At 48.5% G+C, this 14004-nt stretch overlaps 1 protein-coding gene across 1 annotated transcript; it reads left to right on the forward strand.

Moving 5' to 3' along the window:
- The first annotated feature begins 8776 nt into the window (after positions 1-8776).
- On the forward strand, positions 8777-12012 carry CHST2 (carbohydrate sulfotransferase 2). The gene has a single exon (XM_058812240.1). It carries the CDS (start codon positions 8777-8779, stop codon positions 10064-10066), a length of 1290 nt encoding a protein of 429 aa, XP_058668223.1. The 3' UTR covers positions 10067-12012.
- The last annotated feature ends 1992 nt before the right edge of the window (positions 12013-14004 follow it).

A 14004-nucleotide genomic window follows, 5' to 3' on the forward strand; every position in this document is an offset into this window, starting at 1 on the left:
CCTGCCCTCCTGCACATCCCCATGTTTACAGGAGAGCCTTCAGGGGACACAGCTGTGGGTGCATCTGCTCTGAGCCCATCCTGCCCCGGGAGTGTCCCCACAAGGCTTGGTCAGCTCAGTGCTGACTGTGGGCCCTGTGCTGCTGCAGAAAGCTCCATAGTACATAGAGCCTCCTTGCAACAAACAATTCTTCCCAGTGTTGCAGAAGTGGTTTTATCTGAACTGCCTTTTTAAAATTCTGGCTTCCTTTGATTTCCCTGCACAACAGCTGTGTGTATTTTTTCTAATGGTGTCTGAGGAAGAGTTGGTTTCTGAGCATCAGTGTCAGGTTATTATTCAGACACTGTACATGTGCATATGGGCCCCCCCACCTCTCCTTTGCAAGTAATGAAATGTAAGAACCAACAACCACTTAGGAACAAGGGTAACAATGTTTCCCAAAGCATCTATTTAGAATTGCAGCTATTGCTGATGTGGGTTCATCTGTCCTGGTGACACGAGAGCAAAGAGCTCATGAAACACCTTAAAAACCAGAATCTTGGGATGAGAAAAGCAAGGTCAGCCACAAATGGCAAATCTGCTCTGACTTTATAATCACTTGAGGCAGTAACAAAAATGCAAAAAGTACAGATAACAACTAAAATGCTAATTTAATTCTGTCCAAATCTCTTTCCCCTGTAGAATACATTAGTCTTAAACAATTGCATACTGTTTTTTCCTCCACCTGCTTCTGTCTGTGCAGTGTTGGCTTTCGTGGGTGAGCCTGTGCCATTTGCCACTTCTGATGTCTGGTCTTGTGCTGGGATGTTCTACAGTATGACTCTGTCATAAGCTAGAAACTTTTCTGTTTGTGGTTATTTAAAGAGGAAATGGTTATTTCATAGGGACTTTTTTGTCTTACTTGCTTTTGGGTTTGTATTTTATACAGAAAATTTTCCAATTGACCTGGCAACAATAAAATTGTCAGTTTGCTGATTGCCAGAAATGGATTTATTTTTAACCTGGAAGAGAGCAGTGTTGGTGCCTGTTCCACATGAGCAGCTCCTGGGCCTCAGCAGCTCTTGTGCTGCTCGGTGCTGTTCTGCCTGTGTTGTCCAACCCTGATGGCTGCTGCTGTTCCTCTGTCAACAGTGACCTCTGTGCTCCTCTCACTCATTACTGAGGCATGGGCTGCTGCTCTGCTTGTCTGTGTGCATCTCCCTTGAACAAAGCAAACTCCCACCGGGGGCTGCTGCTGGACAGGGAGATGATGAGCAGCTCGTTAGCACTGGCAGAGGTTTGCAGGAGCCAGGGAGGGCGTGGAGCTGCGGGGTGCTGTACTGGGACCTTGAGTGCTGTGGCAGGGCCACTGTCACCCCTTGGTGCTGTTCTGGGCCAGGTCCTGTTCCAGCCCTCCCTGTGCCTCTTGCTCCCTCCTTCTGTCCTTCCTGCTGCCTTGTTTGAGAGCTTGCCTTGAGGAAAGGGTGAGTGGGCTCCCAGGATGAGGTGCAGGGCAGGCAGGATGTGCAGAACTGGGGCCATCCCTTAGCAGCCATGAGCTGTTTCCTCTGTGCCTCTGTCCTTGTCCCCTTTGCTCCAGGGACACTTGGACACAGCACTCAAACATGAGTGCAGCAAATGCCTCCAAGGTAATTTAGGTTCTGCAAGATCTGTGAAAGATGAAAAAGAGGAAGGAGACCTCAGATGCCCCCACAAGATGGGAAAGGCTGGGATATGAACCCTTGATGTTGGAGGCCAGAGTATTCCTTTGGGATAGATTACAAATCCCAGTTACTGAGATCTCTGCTTAGAGCTCAGAGTTCTTAAACATGGGATGTTTTGAGATCCATGGACCTGCTCTATTTTTACTCTTGTGTGGACTGGGGAACTTGCTGTAGCTGTTGGTCTTAAATACAAACCGTCAGTTTGACCCTTCAAGACCTTTTTAAGAGGCTGCCTGCAAGCAAGCATGGAATGTGTTTCCTGAATCTTTCTTGGCCTCCTGAGGCTGGACCTAGGTCTGTGATCAGAGCTTGTGTATGGTAGCTATGCCTGTAGAGAGGTGAGCAAGGAGAAATAGTAAGCATAAGGTCTTGTAAAGGTCTCAGAAACCTTTCACAGAAAGACTTAATCTTACAGAATTTCTTAATTCTGTATGACAAATTGTTCTTGTTTTAAAATTTAGCTGGCGTGGGAAGAGGAGTTGATGAGGAATTGATGCATACAATTTGGATTTGTGGAAGATGGAGCAGCCTCTGCCCAGGATTGAACTTCCAGGATCATTACCAGCAATCAGAATCATCACCAAAGCCATCACTGGGAGTAGAAACCAGTTTTCATATTTTTAGAGCCATGCTAAAGAGGTACAGCTCTGGTGTTTCAGGAATGATTTAGCCAAATGTTTTCACCTCCTGGATTCTGCTGAAGCAAACACTGACCACATTGCTGCAAATAGAGACTCAGGAGGGTAGAGGTGAATCTTCTGAACTTGTTATGGTACAGAGGTTTGCACTGCAGCTGATACTGGGCATTTTCACCATGAAATCTGCATCTCTTTAATTGCTGGTGATTTTTTTTCCTGGCTTTTTAGGTTATCTACCCTGTGCTATGAGAAAAGAACAGACTGCTGATTAACTGAATGGAGACTTTTGCCTTGGGCAAGTTCTGGAAAAGAATTTGCTGTAAACTTTTAGGCATCAGACTGGGATTGGATTCTGACCATTGTGTGAACTATGAGGCTGGAGATTCTCATTCTCTGTTTTTGCACAGGGTAATTGTACTAAATCAATAAATAAAGAGAGAGAGAGAGAAAGAAAGAAAGGAAGAAGATAAGTTTGTAATAAATCCTGATTTCCAGGCAGTTCCACCTGGGGAAAACTCATCTTTCATGCCAGCCTGCAGGAAGTCTTCACTGTGGTATGGAGTAGAAATATGAAAATGCTACAGATAGAGTCTCTTTTTCTCAAATCCTTGGGATTTTCAAGAGTAATTAGTGAATGATTTATGTTACTTTGAGTTTTGAAGAGATGCAATGGATTAATTTCAAGAACCTTCCTAGACAGTCATTTATAGCACATTGTATGTTACTTATGAGAGAACCTGAATTCTCACTCTTTGTGCCCAAAGCTCTGTGTTTGAATTTTTACACAAGGATTGGCAACTCTCTTCCCTGGTATTTAAAAATGTGTCCAATCTCTAGTCAAATGAGGACTGGCTATTTTGCTCCATCACCTGAGAGCTTAGATCCAAGGGAACATTGCTGTGTGGCTTCTGCCTGCTGCCCTCGGGGCCAGGAGAGGCAAGTGAGGCCCCTGGGACTGTGCAGCAGGAGATGGGGGGTGCCAGGCAGAGCCCCTGGGACAGGGATGCTATGGACTGGGATGTTACCCAGCCCTGGGACAGGGATGCTATGGACTGGGATGTTACCCAGCCCTGGGACAGGGATGCTATGGACTGGGATGTTACCCAGCCCTGGGACAGGGATGCTATGGACTGGGATGTTACCCAGCCCTGGGACAGGGATGCTATGGACTGGGATGTTACCCAGCCCCCAGGACAGGGATGCTATGGACTGGGATGTTACCCAGCCCCCAGGACAGGGATGCTATGGACTGGGATGTTACCCAGCCCCCAGGACAGGGATGCTATGGACTGGGATGTTATCCAGCCCTGGGACAGGGATGCTATGGACTGGGATGTTATCCAGCCCTGGGACAGGGATGTTATCCAGCCCCCAGGACTGGGATGTTATCCAGGGACAGGGCTGCCCTGAGCAGCTGAAGGGCTCCTGGGCACCCCAAGCCCTGGGGGTGAAGGGTATTTGGATCATGGATTTGAGTTTCAGAGATGCCCAAATGTGTGGGGCTGAGGTAGCTGATAGGTGTGACCTGCTAAAGGTTTGGGAAGATGTGATGTGAAACAGTGCATTGCCCGTTGTTTTAAAGGTGTGTGGCTATAAAAGTAGAATCTTAATTTCCTTAAAAACTTGAACCAGTTACACAACAGCTGAAAAAAAATCTGATTTTAATAAAAGTCAAGTAGAGACTGATCTACACTGCACTGTCCCCAGGACATTTGCAAAGTTCTGGAATTCCTTCAGCTGCACAAACAGAAATTTATAAATATTTATTGAAAAGTAGTTTATTGAAAATGTCACCTGTGCAACTGGAAATGAACATGAAAGAGAAACTGGGGTGGCAGGGAACAGCTTGTTGCAGACAAGTTGTCCCCTTGGTTTTGTGTTTCTGGTTTATGAGTGGCTGCTTTAATTTTGGTCTCTGCCAGCTGCTCCTGCACACACAGTTCAGAAGGAACATCCAAGAGAAAATGGATTCTTTAGGAGGCACCTTCAATTCTAAATGCTGCTGTAGAGACTATTCTCACCCATCTCCAGTGGTGAGACTAAAATAAAGTCTTAAACAAATTTTGGGTTTCCCAAGTTTTGAAAACTACTCAATTTTATATAAATTTTGTTCACATTTTGTAGTCAATAATTTGAGCTTTATTTTTAAGAATCTTGCTTTTGGGCAATGTTTGAGGAATTCAGGATCTCTATTTATCCTGATTAGTCTAGATACAGGACTATTTAATCAGCACCAGAATTTATCTCACACTAGGTTTATAACAGCATAAACCTCCATCTTTAAATTTCTTTTAAACGATAAAATCTTGCTCAAGTTTGACTTCAGGAAAAACTTATTGTGCCCATTGCATGCTTGTGAACATGAGAAAGGCAAATCTTAAAGCATGAGAAAATAGAAAGTGGGAAAGTGTTCCAACAAGGATGAAACCTTTCTCAGCCCCATTGCTTAAATCAAGGGATGTCGTGGAGGGGATCTTGGAGAATTCTGACTGGAGCAGTGTCACTTTGAGGGAGGAATAAATTCAGCTAGTCGGGATTTGAGTTGCCTAAATATTACATGTAAGATTCATAAACGTAGTTTATAAAATACTAAACTGTAACATAAAATATCTAAGTATTGAATGAAAAAAATATTTTCCTCTCATTTTTTAAATTGGGGAATTTTAATTGCAGGTACTTATCCCTCACTTTACACATTTCTGGCTGCAGAGTTTGAGGTAAATACAGCCAACCTACTTCTGAGTTTTGTAGTTTGTAACAATCTGCACTGGAAAAGCAGCATTCTCTTCTGCTCCTCAAAGCAAACTACATGTAATTGTCAAAAAGTAAAGCTGGCCTAGAAAGAAGTGTTGGGGCTTTGAATTTTACTTTTTGAATGATGAATTTTGCTTTTTGAAGAAAGGAAACTTTTTATTACTTGACATGGGTGATCTAGTATACTGAAATTAGTGAGCCTAAAATAGATTGACATGAAGTAAAATAGAGGGTGGAAAATGTACACTGAAGTACCTGAATATATTTGTGAAGAACTGTACTTGTTCAGCTGCAGAATGTTCTTCTTTCACACACTTTCTGTGCCTCTTACCATTTTTTAATACTTTTGTGTTTCTTTGCCATATATGTTGTATACAGTTACATATAACAGATATATAAATTACTAAAAAAACCCCAACCAAACAAAGCTCCAAAGTTGTGAATTGAAAGTTGGCTGTATACATCTCTTCCATATAAACTTATTCAATATTCATTGGTGTTGAGTTCTTCAAGTGCTACTTGACTACCAGGTCTGAAACTTGTGGGAAGATCAGCTAAAGCAGCTGCACTGAACCTGATTGATCACAGTTGTGTTGTGTGTGGGCACTTGGATCCACCTGCCCAGCATGAATACCTGCATTGCTCCAGTTCTGAAAAGTAAGATTCTGTTTAGCAGCATGTAGGTTGAACTAAAGAGCTGCTGGCCTCGTGTTTTCCTTGTTGAGTTGGAGTTTGATGAAAGCAGTGCTGCTTTCAGTTCTCACTCGCTGATTCAGAGAGATGTAACCACTGTGTAGCAGCAGGGAAGGTGCAGAACCCAATTACAGCTTTTCATGTTTGGGTTTACTGATTAGTTTTACTATTTCAGATGTTATACCTGCAGTTCATGTTTGCTTATCTTTATTTGTTACTTGTTAATTTTTAAATGCTGTAAGAAATGGAGCTGGCATTGTTGGTTTTTTCAGAAAATTTCATATCTCTCTTCAACCAAGTGAAATGGAAAGAAGGGATTAATTTGAACTTCATGGAATTGTAATGATTTTTCACTGCTGTGAATTGGTTTTGCTCCCTGTAGTCTCTGTCCTTTATTGCATTAGTGCTGCAGAACAATAGTGGTGGGAGATATTGCTTTATGAACTCCAGCATCTCAGTACTGCTGTTGTCATTCATCACCTAATATAGGCTAATTGATGCTACTACAGACCACTCCAGAATGAAAAAGGAACATTTCTGCTTTAGCTAGGTGATGGTCACTTCATCTGTAGTGAGCACAGAAAGCCAGATAAATATTTGATGTGAACCTTTATAAAAATATATTAAAAAGCAAAAGTCTTGTTTTATGTGAAGAACTCATGGATTAGAACTAAAGAACAAAATAACTGCAAGAATTTTATGCTACAAGATGCTCCAGAGGTTTATTTTTCATTATATACTGTGTTTCAAGAGTTACGAGTGAATCGTTTTTAGCTCATTTAAGCTGCACCTTTCTTTTGCCAACTAGATACAAATAATTTGTACACAATGTGGTTTTAAAGATGTACACAATGTGACTTCCTCTGGAGCACTGTAGGGTAAAAAAATGGCTTCCCCTTCCCCCTCACTTTGATGAAATAGAGACTTTTTCTTGAATGTTTAATGGCTATTTAAAGTCTGCGATTAACGAATTACTTCTGTGTGAAAGGTCGCAGTGACATTGGAACGCTGCCGCCAGGTCAGCGGCAGCCCGCGGGACGGCTCCGAGCTGGCCCGTGCGCTGCGGTGGCCGCAGGGCGGCTCAGGTGGCACCGGTGTCGCACACCAGGGCAGCTCCTGCTCCCATCCCGCGGCCACCCTGCCCTGACAAGGCTCGGAGAGAGGAGCCCTTCCCTTTGAGGCTGGAAGGGGCTTAGAAGTTTTCCCAGAAAGGGAGCTTGGCTGTTAAATATCCCTGCAGAAAACGTGGGAGGAGTATTGAAATGTTTTAATGAGGGATACCAACATTGCTTACACATTTAGCTCCTTCATCTCTTGTCCTGTTTTCTTGCATTTATTTGCAAGTGTCCTACCAGGCAAGGCACACACCGGGTGAATTTGTGCTTTATCTGCTTTCTGAGTGTAGAAGCTTTTGCAGTAGTGTCATATCCGCGCTGTTAATAAACCTTCCAGCAAAATCTCCCCAGTGTCATCAGTTGTGGAGGGATTGGTGTGAGGCAGGGGCAGCCCCCAGCTGCCCGGGGAGATGGGCCGTGGGTATCTGTGCGTGGTGGGAAAGGCTGCACCAGTGCGAGAGCTGCCGGGGAGAGAGAGCAATGGACAGGAGAGAGCGGCCGAATGCTTCTGTAACTCGTGAGCAGCCCCGGAGTGCTCCGAGCTCGGTCGGGGGCGGAGGAAACCGCTGAGAAAATTCCCTAAGAGTCACTGAGCTTTGCCGAAGCCCCACGAGTGCGCTGTCCCCTGGGACCCGCCGCTTCTCAGGCGCCTTTTGGGATGTGTTCGGCTTTAAAGCACCGCTGCTGTCTGGAGCTGCACCACGGCTTGCGCTGCCCTCCCCACAGCGCGGTGTCTCAGGACACAGGAGAAAAGCGAGCGCTGCCCGTTTCCATTCCCGCCCGGGGCAGGGAGTCCGGGGCCCATCACCGGCCAGCTGCCGGCTCGGGGCTGCTGCAGCCGGGGCGGGAGCGGGGCCGCGCTGGGCTCTGCCCGGCAGGAGCGGGGCTGCGCCGGGCTCGGGGCCGCCGGGCCGGCTGCCCGTGGGCCGGGGCAGCACCGAAGGGGCCGCCCGGTGACCAAACACCGGCTATAAAAACAGAGTGAAGAACTGCGGGCGGATGGATTTGTGCTGAGCTCTGCCAGGAAGATCCAGTGTGAGGGGTTTTTTTAAACGTTTTGGAGAACCTTTGAGAACTCCGAGTTTCCGCACAAACCAAGATAAGGGCGGCGGGGCTGGCCGCGGAATCCTCTCAGGCCTTTCAGGGATCTTTCATTCCTCTTCTGTTTTTCCCGTTACCGGCACGGCTCCGCTGAGCGAGGGGTCCCCGGTGAGGAGCCTCCCGCCGGGCTGGGCTGACTGGAGCGCCCCGGCGGAGCACAGAGGGGCTCCCAGAAGCGCCCGCCGCCCTCCGGCGGTGCGGGGCCCGGCCGGGCTCGGTGCCGGTGTCGATCGGTCCGGGCTCCCCCCGGGAGCGGGCGGTCGGTCCGGGCGGGGCGCTGCAGCCCGAGGCCGGGCGGCGGGGCCGCCAGTGGCGAGCGCGGGGCGGGGCCGCCAATTGGGGCCGCCCCTCGGTGGCGGCGGCGGCACCGGAGCGCTCCCGGCGCGGCGGGGGCGGGGCGGGGCGCGATGCGCTCTGTCGGGGCGGCGCAGCCCCCGCCCGCCCCTCGCCACCGCCCCGAGCTGTGGGGCGGAGCGGAGCGCGGTTCCGCCTCGCTCCGGCGGCCGCCGAGAGCTACGCTGCGGCGGCGCCCGCGGCCGCTCGGCGATGGCGGCGCGGGAGAAGCGCGGGGCGGGCGGGCGGCCGTGCCGCTGCTAAGTAGGGCAGGGGCGGGGGCGGCGGCGGCGGCGGGGCCGTCGCGGCGGCTGCGCTATGCGGGCCGGGCGCGGGGGGCCGGCCGGGAGACGGCGCCGGGGGCGGCGCGCCCTGCTGCCCGCCGCGGGCCCCGGGGCGCCGGGGCGCTGAGCAACAGTTGGCCCCGCCGCCGCCCAGCATGAAAGTGTGCCGGCGGAAGGCGCTGGCGCTGTGCCTGGGCTACGCGCTGCTGCTGCTGCTCGCCGCGCTCAACCTGCTGGAGTACAAGTGGCGGCGGGAGCCTCGGCGCTGCGGGGAGCCCCCGGCAGCCCCCCGGCACCACCCCCCGCCGCCGCCGCCGCCGGCCGGGAGCCGCGGCCCGGGGGGCGCCCGGCGGCAGCTGGTCTATGTCTTCACCACCTGGCGCTCGGGCTCGTCCTTCTTCGGGGAGCTCTTCAACCAGAACCCCGAGGTATTTTTCCTCTACGAGCCGGTGTGGCACGTCTGGCAGAAGCTGTACCCCGGTGACGCCGTCTCGCTGCAAGGGGCGGCCCGCGACATGCTGAGCTCCCTGTACCGATGCGACCTCTCCGTCTTCCAGCTGTACAGCACGGCGGGCGCCGGCAAGAACCTCACCACGCTCGGCATCTTCGGGGCGGCCACCAACAAGGTCATCTGCTCCTCGCCCCTCTGCCCGGCCTATCGCAAGGAGGTAGTGGGCATGGTGGACGACCGGGTGTGCAAAAAGTGTCCCCCGCAGCGCCTCAGCCGCTTCCAGGAGGAATGCCACAAGTACCACACGCTGGTCATCAAGGGCGTCCGTGTCTTTGACCTGGCCGTCCTGGCCCCGCTCATGCGGGACCCGACCCTGGACCTCAAAGTCATCCATCTGGTGCGGGACCCCCGGGCCGTCGCCAGCTCCCGCATCAAGTCCCGGCACGGTCTCATCCGAGAGAGCCTGCAGGTGGTGCGGAGCCGGGACCCCCACATCCACCGCATGCCCTTCCTCGATGCCGGCCACAAGCTGGGCGGGAAGAAGGAGGGGGGGGGCGGCTCGGACTACCATGCCCTGGGTGCCATGGAGGTCATCTGCAGCAGCATGGCCAAGACCCTGCAGACCGCTCTGCACCCCCCCGACTGGCTCCAGGGCAATTACATGGCCGTGCGCTACGAGGACCTGGTGGTGGAGCCCATCAAGACCCTGCGGCAGGTGTACGGCTTTGTGAACCTGGCGGTCAGCCCGGAGATGGAGAAGTTCGCCCTCAACATGACCAGCGGCCCCGGCTACTCCTCCAAGCCGTTCGTGGTGTCGGCCCGGAACGCCAGCCAGGCGCTGAGTGCCTGGAGGACCGCGCTCAGCTACCAGCAGATCAAGCAGGTGGAGGAGTACTGCCAGCAGCCCATGGCCCTGCTGGGCTACGAGCGGGTGGGCAGCCCCGAGGAGGTGAAGGACCTCAGCCGAACGTTGCTCAGGAAGCCGCGGCTGTGACGGGGCAGCGGCGCCGGGGCTGGCGGAGCCCGGGCAGAGGGGCCGCTCCGGCCGCCCTGAGTGAGGGAGGGAGCCGGGAAAAGCAACCTGGGCTCCGATTTCCTCCAAAGACTGCCGAAGGGTAACATACAGTAATGTGATGATTTCGTGGGGTTTTTGGGTTTTTTTTGTTTGTTTGTTTTTTTTTCTACCCGCCCCTTTGCATTGGGTTAGATGCGATTTAAAAAAACAAAATCACGTGGAACTGAAAATATGTGTAAAGCCCCTTCCTCCTTCTGTAAAACGCCAATATCTTGTTCATGAAGCTCTCGTGCGTTTGAAGATGGTAACAAAAACTCTTGCACAATTCCTACACATCTTTATCTCCCTTGGTGCGGAGGGGATGCCCTTGGAAAACATAATGCTGAAAATCAGACTTTTGTATGAAAGCAAATGTTCAGACATGGTAGTAATAAAAGAAAATAATAAATGATATTCATTTTTATAATTACCTCAATTGTTTGGGAAATACAGTGTTGCTTATGTACAGCTGGAGGGGATGCTTGCTTAAAATAACAACGTGGACTTCTTAAAGGGTATGGGCGGAGGGCTGGAGTGCAACATTTGATGTGTTCAAAGATCAGGAGCTGCTCTTGCAGAAACAAATACAGATCTTGCAAGTGTAGTGCAGGTTTCATGGCTGTGTCAAAGCAGGTTTCTATTTAACTATTGTCTTTTCTGTTGTATTTAAAAAGTCTTTCAAGTGCCACTGTATTGGTGTCCTAAGAGTTTAAAAACGTTTGCCATCGCAGCAGTATTTATTTTTGTCTTGACATGTATGTCCAGGAGTCACTGTCACATAGAAGTGGATCTACAGCGTGACAAGAAATGCAGGATTTAAAAAGACATTTATCATACTGGAAATATTAGCATGTGTGACAACAAAAATAAAATTATATATATTCTATAGTGCTAACAAAACATAAGATGTAAGATATTTCTTGACACTGATTGGTAACAGGCAGAGCAGGGAAGCATAGAAAATGCATAAGATGATTTATTTTTTCCCTTTGTCTGTGTCTGAGGGTATATTTATGTACGAGGAGGGAGGAAATGTACAGCTGTGTGTTCATGGCTGTAACAGAGCCCAGTGTTTGATTTCAGAGCGCTGGTTGGAGACTCGTTGCCTGTGAATTGTCATTGCTCTGTGATGGAGCCAGATGGTGGTCTGGCTCTTTCTGGGAGCTCTGCCTAGAGTCTGTCCCATCGTTAAAACTTGATGATTAAAAAAAAAAAGAAAAAAAAGAGATTTTACTACTTCCGCCTTTGTAATTGCTTGGAAAAAGTCCTGATTTATTAAAGGTTAAGTGGTGTGTTGCATATGAAAAGTGCAGACACCCTAAGTAGTTTTTAATCTTGGTGTTCTCTGCTGCTCTTTGAAGGCTCATTTTGGAACCTGAGTTTTTAAACAAACGTAGTTTTGCCAAACTGTTCTCTTAGGAGACTACAGACTTTTCTACAGGAAGTACATTTTACATTGCCTATTTGGGTGTTGTGCCTTCAGAAAATGTGAAGAGTATGAGTAGGAAAAAGGAGATTGATTTGTGAAAATAAATTAATATAAACAGGATTGATATGTGTGTGTGTATGTGTGGGTGTACGTGTGAAAATTTTAGTGATGTGTAATATGTCTATTTCTTGTAACTCAAGTTAAACAGCTGATAACTGGCTACTAAGATTTTTGAGTTCTTGATGAAATTTTGGCATTAGATGTTCAATTTATTCTGAAAAGGAAAAACATTTAATAAACTAGTTAAAAGATTATTGCATAAGGTTGCCTATACACTTGCTGAATGACTGCATTACATGTTGGTTCCCTCAGCTCATTTTCACCATCAGTGAAATAACTTAAAATCTAGCAATGGGAGACCTGTTAATTGGCCTGTTAGGACAGGGTGCTAGAAACGGGAGGGATAGTCAATTTGATGTTTCAAATACAGATTAAGGTACTTGTGTTGTTGTGGAATGATGTGTTTTGTATTACCACGTGCATGTTCAGTGCAGTGCTGCTGAGAGGATTTTGGGTGTTTGGCTTTGGGCTGTACCCAGCGGGGTTTTTTATTTTCTCTGGTTGTTGTGTCCGGGGGCAGTGCTTGAAAATCTGACCTGTAGAGCACGGTGCTTGCTTTATCTCCATGGCAGCGTTCCGAGGCTCCCTGCTCCCCCCGAGCCGCGGGCAGGGCTGGAGCCGGGAGCCCCCGGAGCTGCCGTGGAACGCCGGCCCCGCCTCGGCTGCCCGCAGGGGGCTGTGCCCGGGGCTCCGCACGGGGCTTTCCGTGCTGCAGAGAAAGCTTCTCGGATTTTGGGAGATGGTGCATGGTCATTTCTGCGTGCAGAACTCCTGGGTAATTTTTGGGAAAGTTTTCAGGATGAGTAAAGTGAACAGGAATTGATTGCCTCTGGGAGTGTGAAACAGATGAGCCCAATTGACTTAGCTTCCAAAAATGTCCTTTGGCTCCTAATTATGTTAAAAAGCTCATCCTGTCACTCTGAGAGAGCACTTGCTGCTCTTCTAATAGTGGTGCAGCAAGCATCTGCTTCACTTTCCCGGTACCAGCACTGCCAGCAGAGTTACAGCATCTGAATCTGGTCCATAGTTTGGGCTCCACCTACTACATTGCAGCAAGGAATCACCCAACATGCTGAACAATTGCACCCCGGTGAGCTTTGGTGAACAGAAGAAATAGTGCAATGTTCATTCTGTGAAAATAAAGCACTGCATGTTTGTTCAGGAGAACTGAATGGGACCCTGCTTGTGTAAAGTGCTGGTGGGCTGAGCCCTATGTTTAGTGCTGCTCTATTAAATACGTATGTGAACAACTGGCAATTAAAAGACGATTTTTAGCCCTTTTTTGTATTCAGGAAATAGAAGTAGAGGAACTTTAACAAGCCAAACAGAGTTGAAAAAAAGTTTTAAATGTGGAAAATTACAGGGAAAAATGGGGTATCAGAAAGATGAAGGACATGGTTACAAAAGAAGTTTTCCTTTTGTGAGGAGGGATAGCTAGCTGTAGTCAGAATAAACTTGACTTTTAAGCTTGAGTATAGTCCTGGGTTTGCTTTCTATCTGATTTAATAATTACAGCATGCTTCTTCAATGCTTGTATTAATGAAGGATCAATAGCATAAGCAAGGTGCAGAGTGCACTCAGTTGCATGGGAGGGAGATGCTTCTGAAGACTTGGCACGTTGGTTTGATGGAAGAGAAAGGCCAATGGGCAGCTACGTGTTGCTTTCTGCTGTGAACAAAGCCAGAACAACAAACAGGTGTGGTAAATTGCAATGATCATTCAGTGCATGAAAACAGGAAAACCCTCTGTCTTCCACTGAATCAACTAAACCACAAGATGTGTAAAGCTGTGCAAGTTGCTGCTGCTAAGCTCGGAGCTGACAATGAAAAAATATTAGATCAAGTATCTTTCACTCTTTCTTAACAAAAGGAGGAAGTTCCTTATTTTTCCAATCACTTTGTAATTTGTCAGACATTAAACATCATGTTGTGACTGGGAAGAGGAACATAATTTAAACCCACAAACCTTGTATTTCCATTATGATTAGAACTTGGGTCCTCAGAGGTGAAATACTGATGGTTATAAGCAATCCTGAAACAAGGGTTTCTCGTACTGTAGGCTCTGAGAAGAGTTGTGAGATTATTTCCCCCTTCATTTCTATTTGCTAATGGTGTGTTGAAAATGAAAAGTGTTTAATGTGAGCCCTTCCACACCTCACAGGTGGTCTAAGAGTTGGTGTTCCAGCTTTCTCCTGTGCATCCCATAAATGCAGGCATGGGTCCCTTTGGAGAGGTGGATGCCAGCTGTGTCCAGCTGTGTGGGGCTGCTTTACATGAACAGACTGAACATGGGGCAAATGCTGCCTCTGTTACTTCATTGAATGGATCAC

This window comes from Ammospiza caudacuta, chromosome 11 (genome assembly GCF_027887145.1).
Source record: "Ammospiza caudacuta isolate bAmmCau1 chromosome 11, bAmmCau1.pri, whole genome shotgun sequence".
In the NCBI taxonomy this organism is placed as follows: domain Eukaryota; kingdom Metazoa; phylum Chordata; class Aves; order Passeriformes; family Passerellidae; genus Ammospiza; species Ammospiza caudacuta.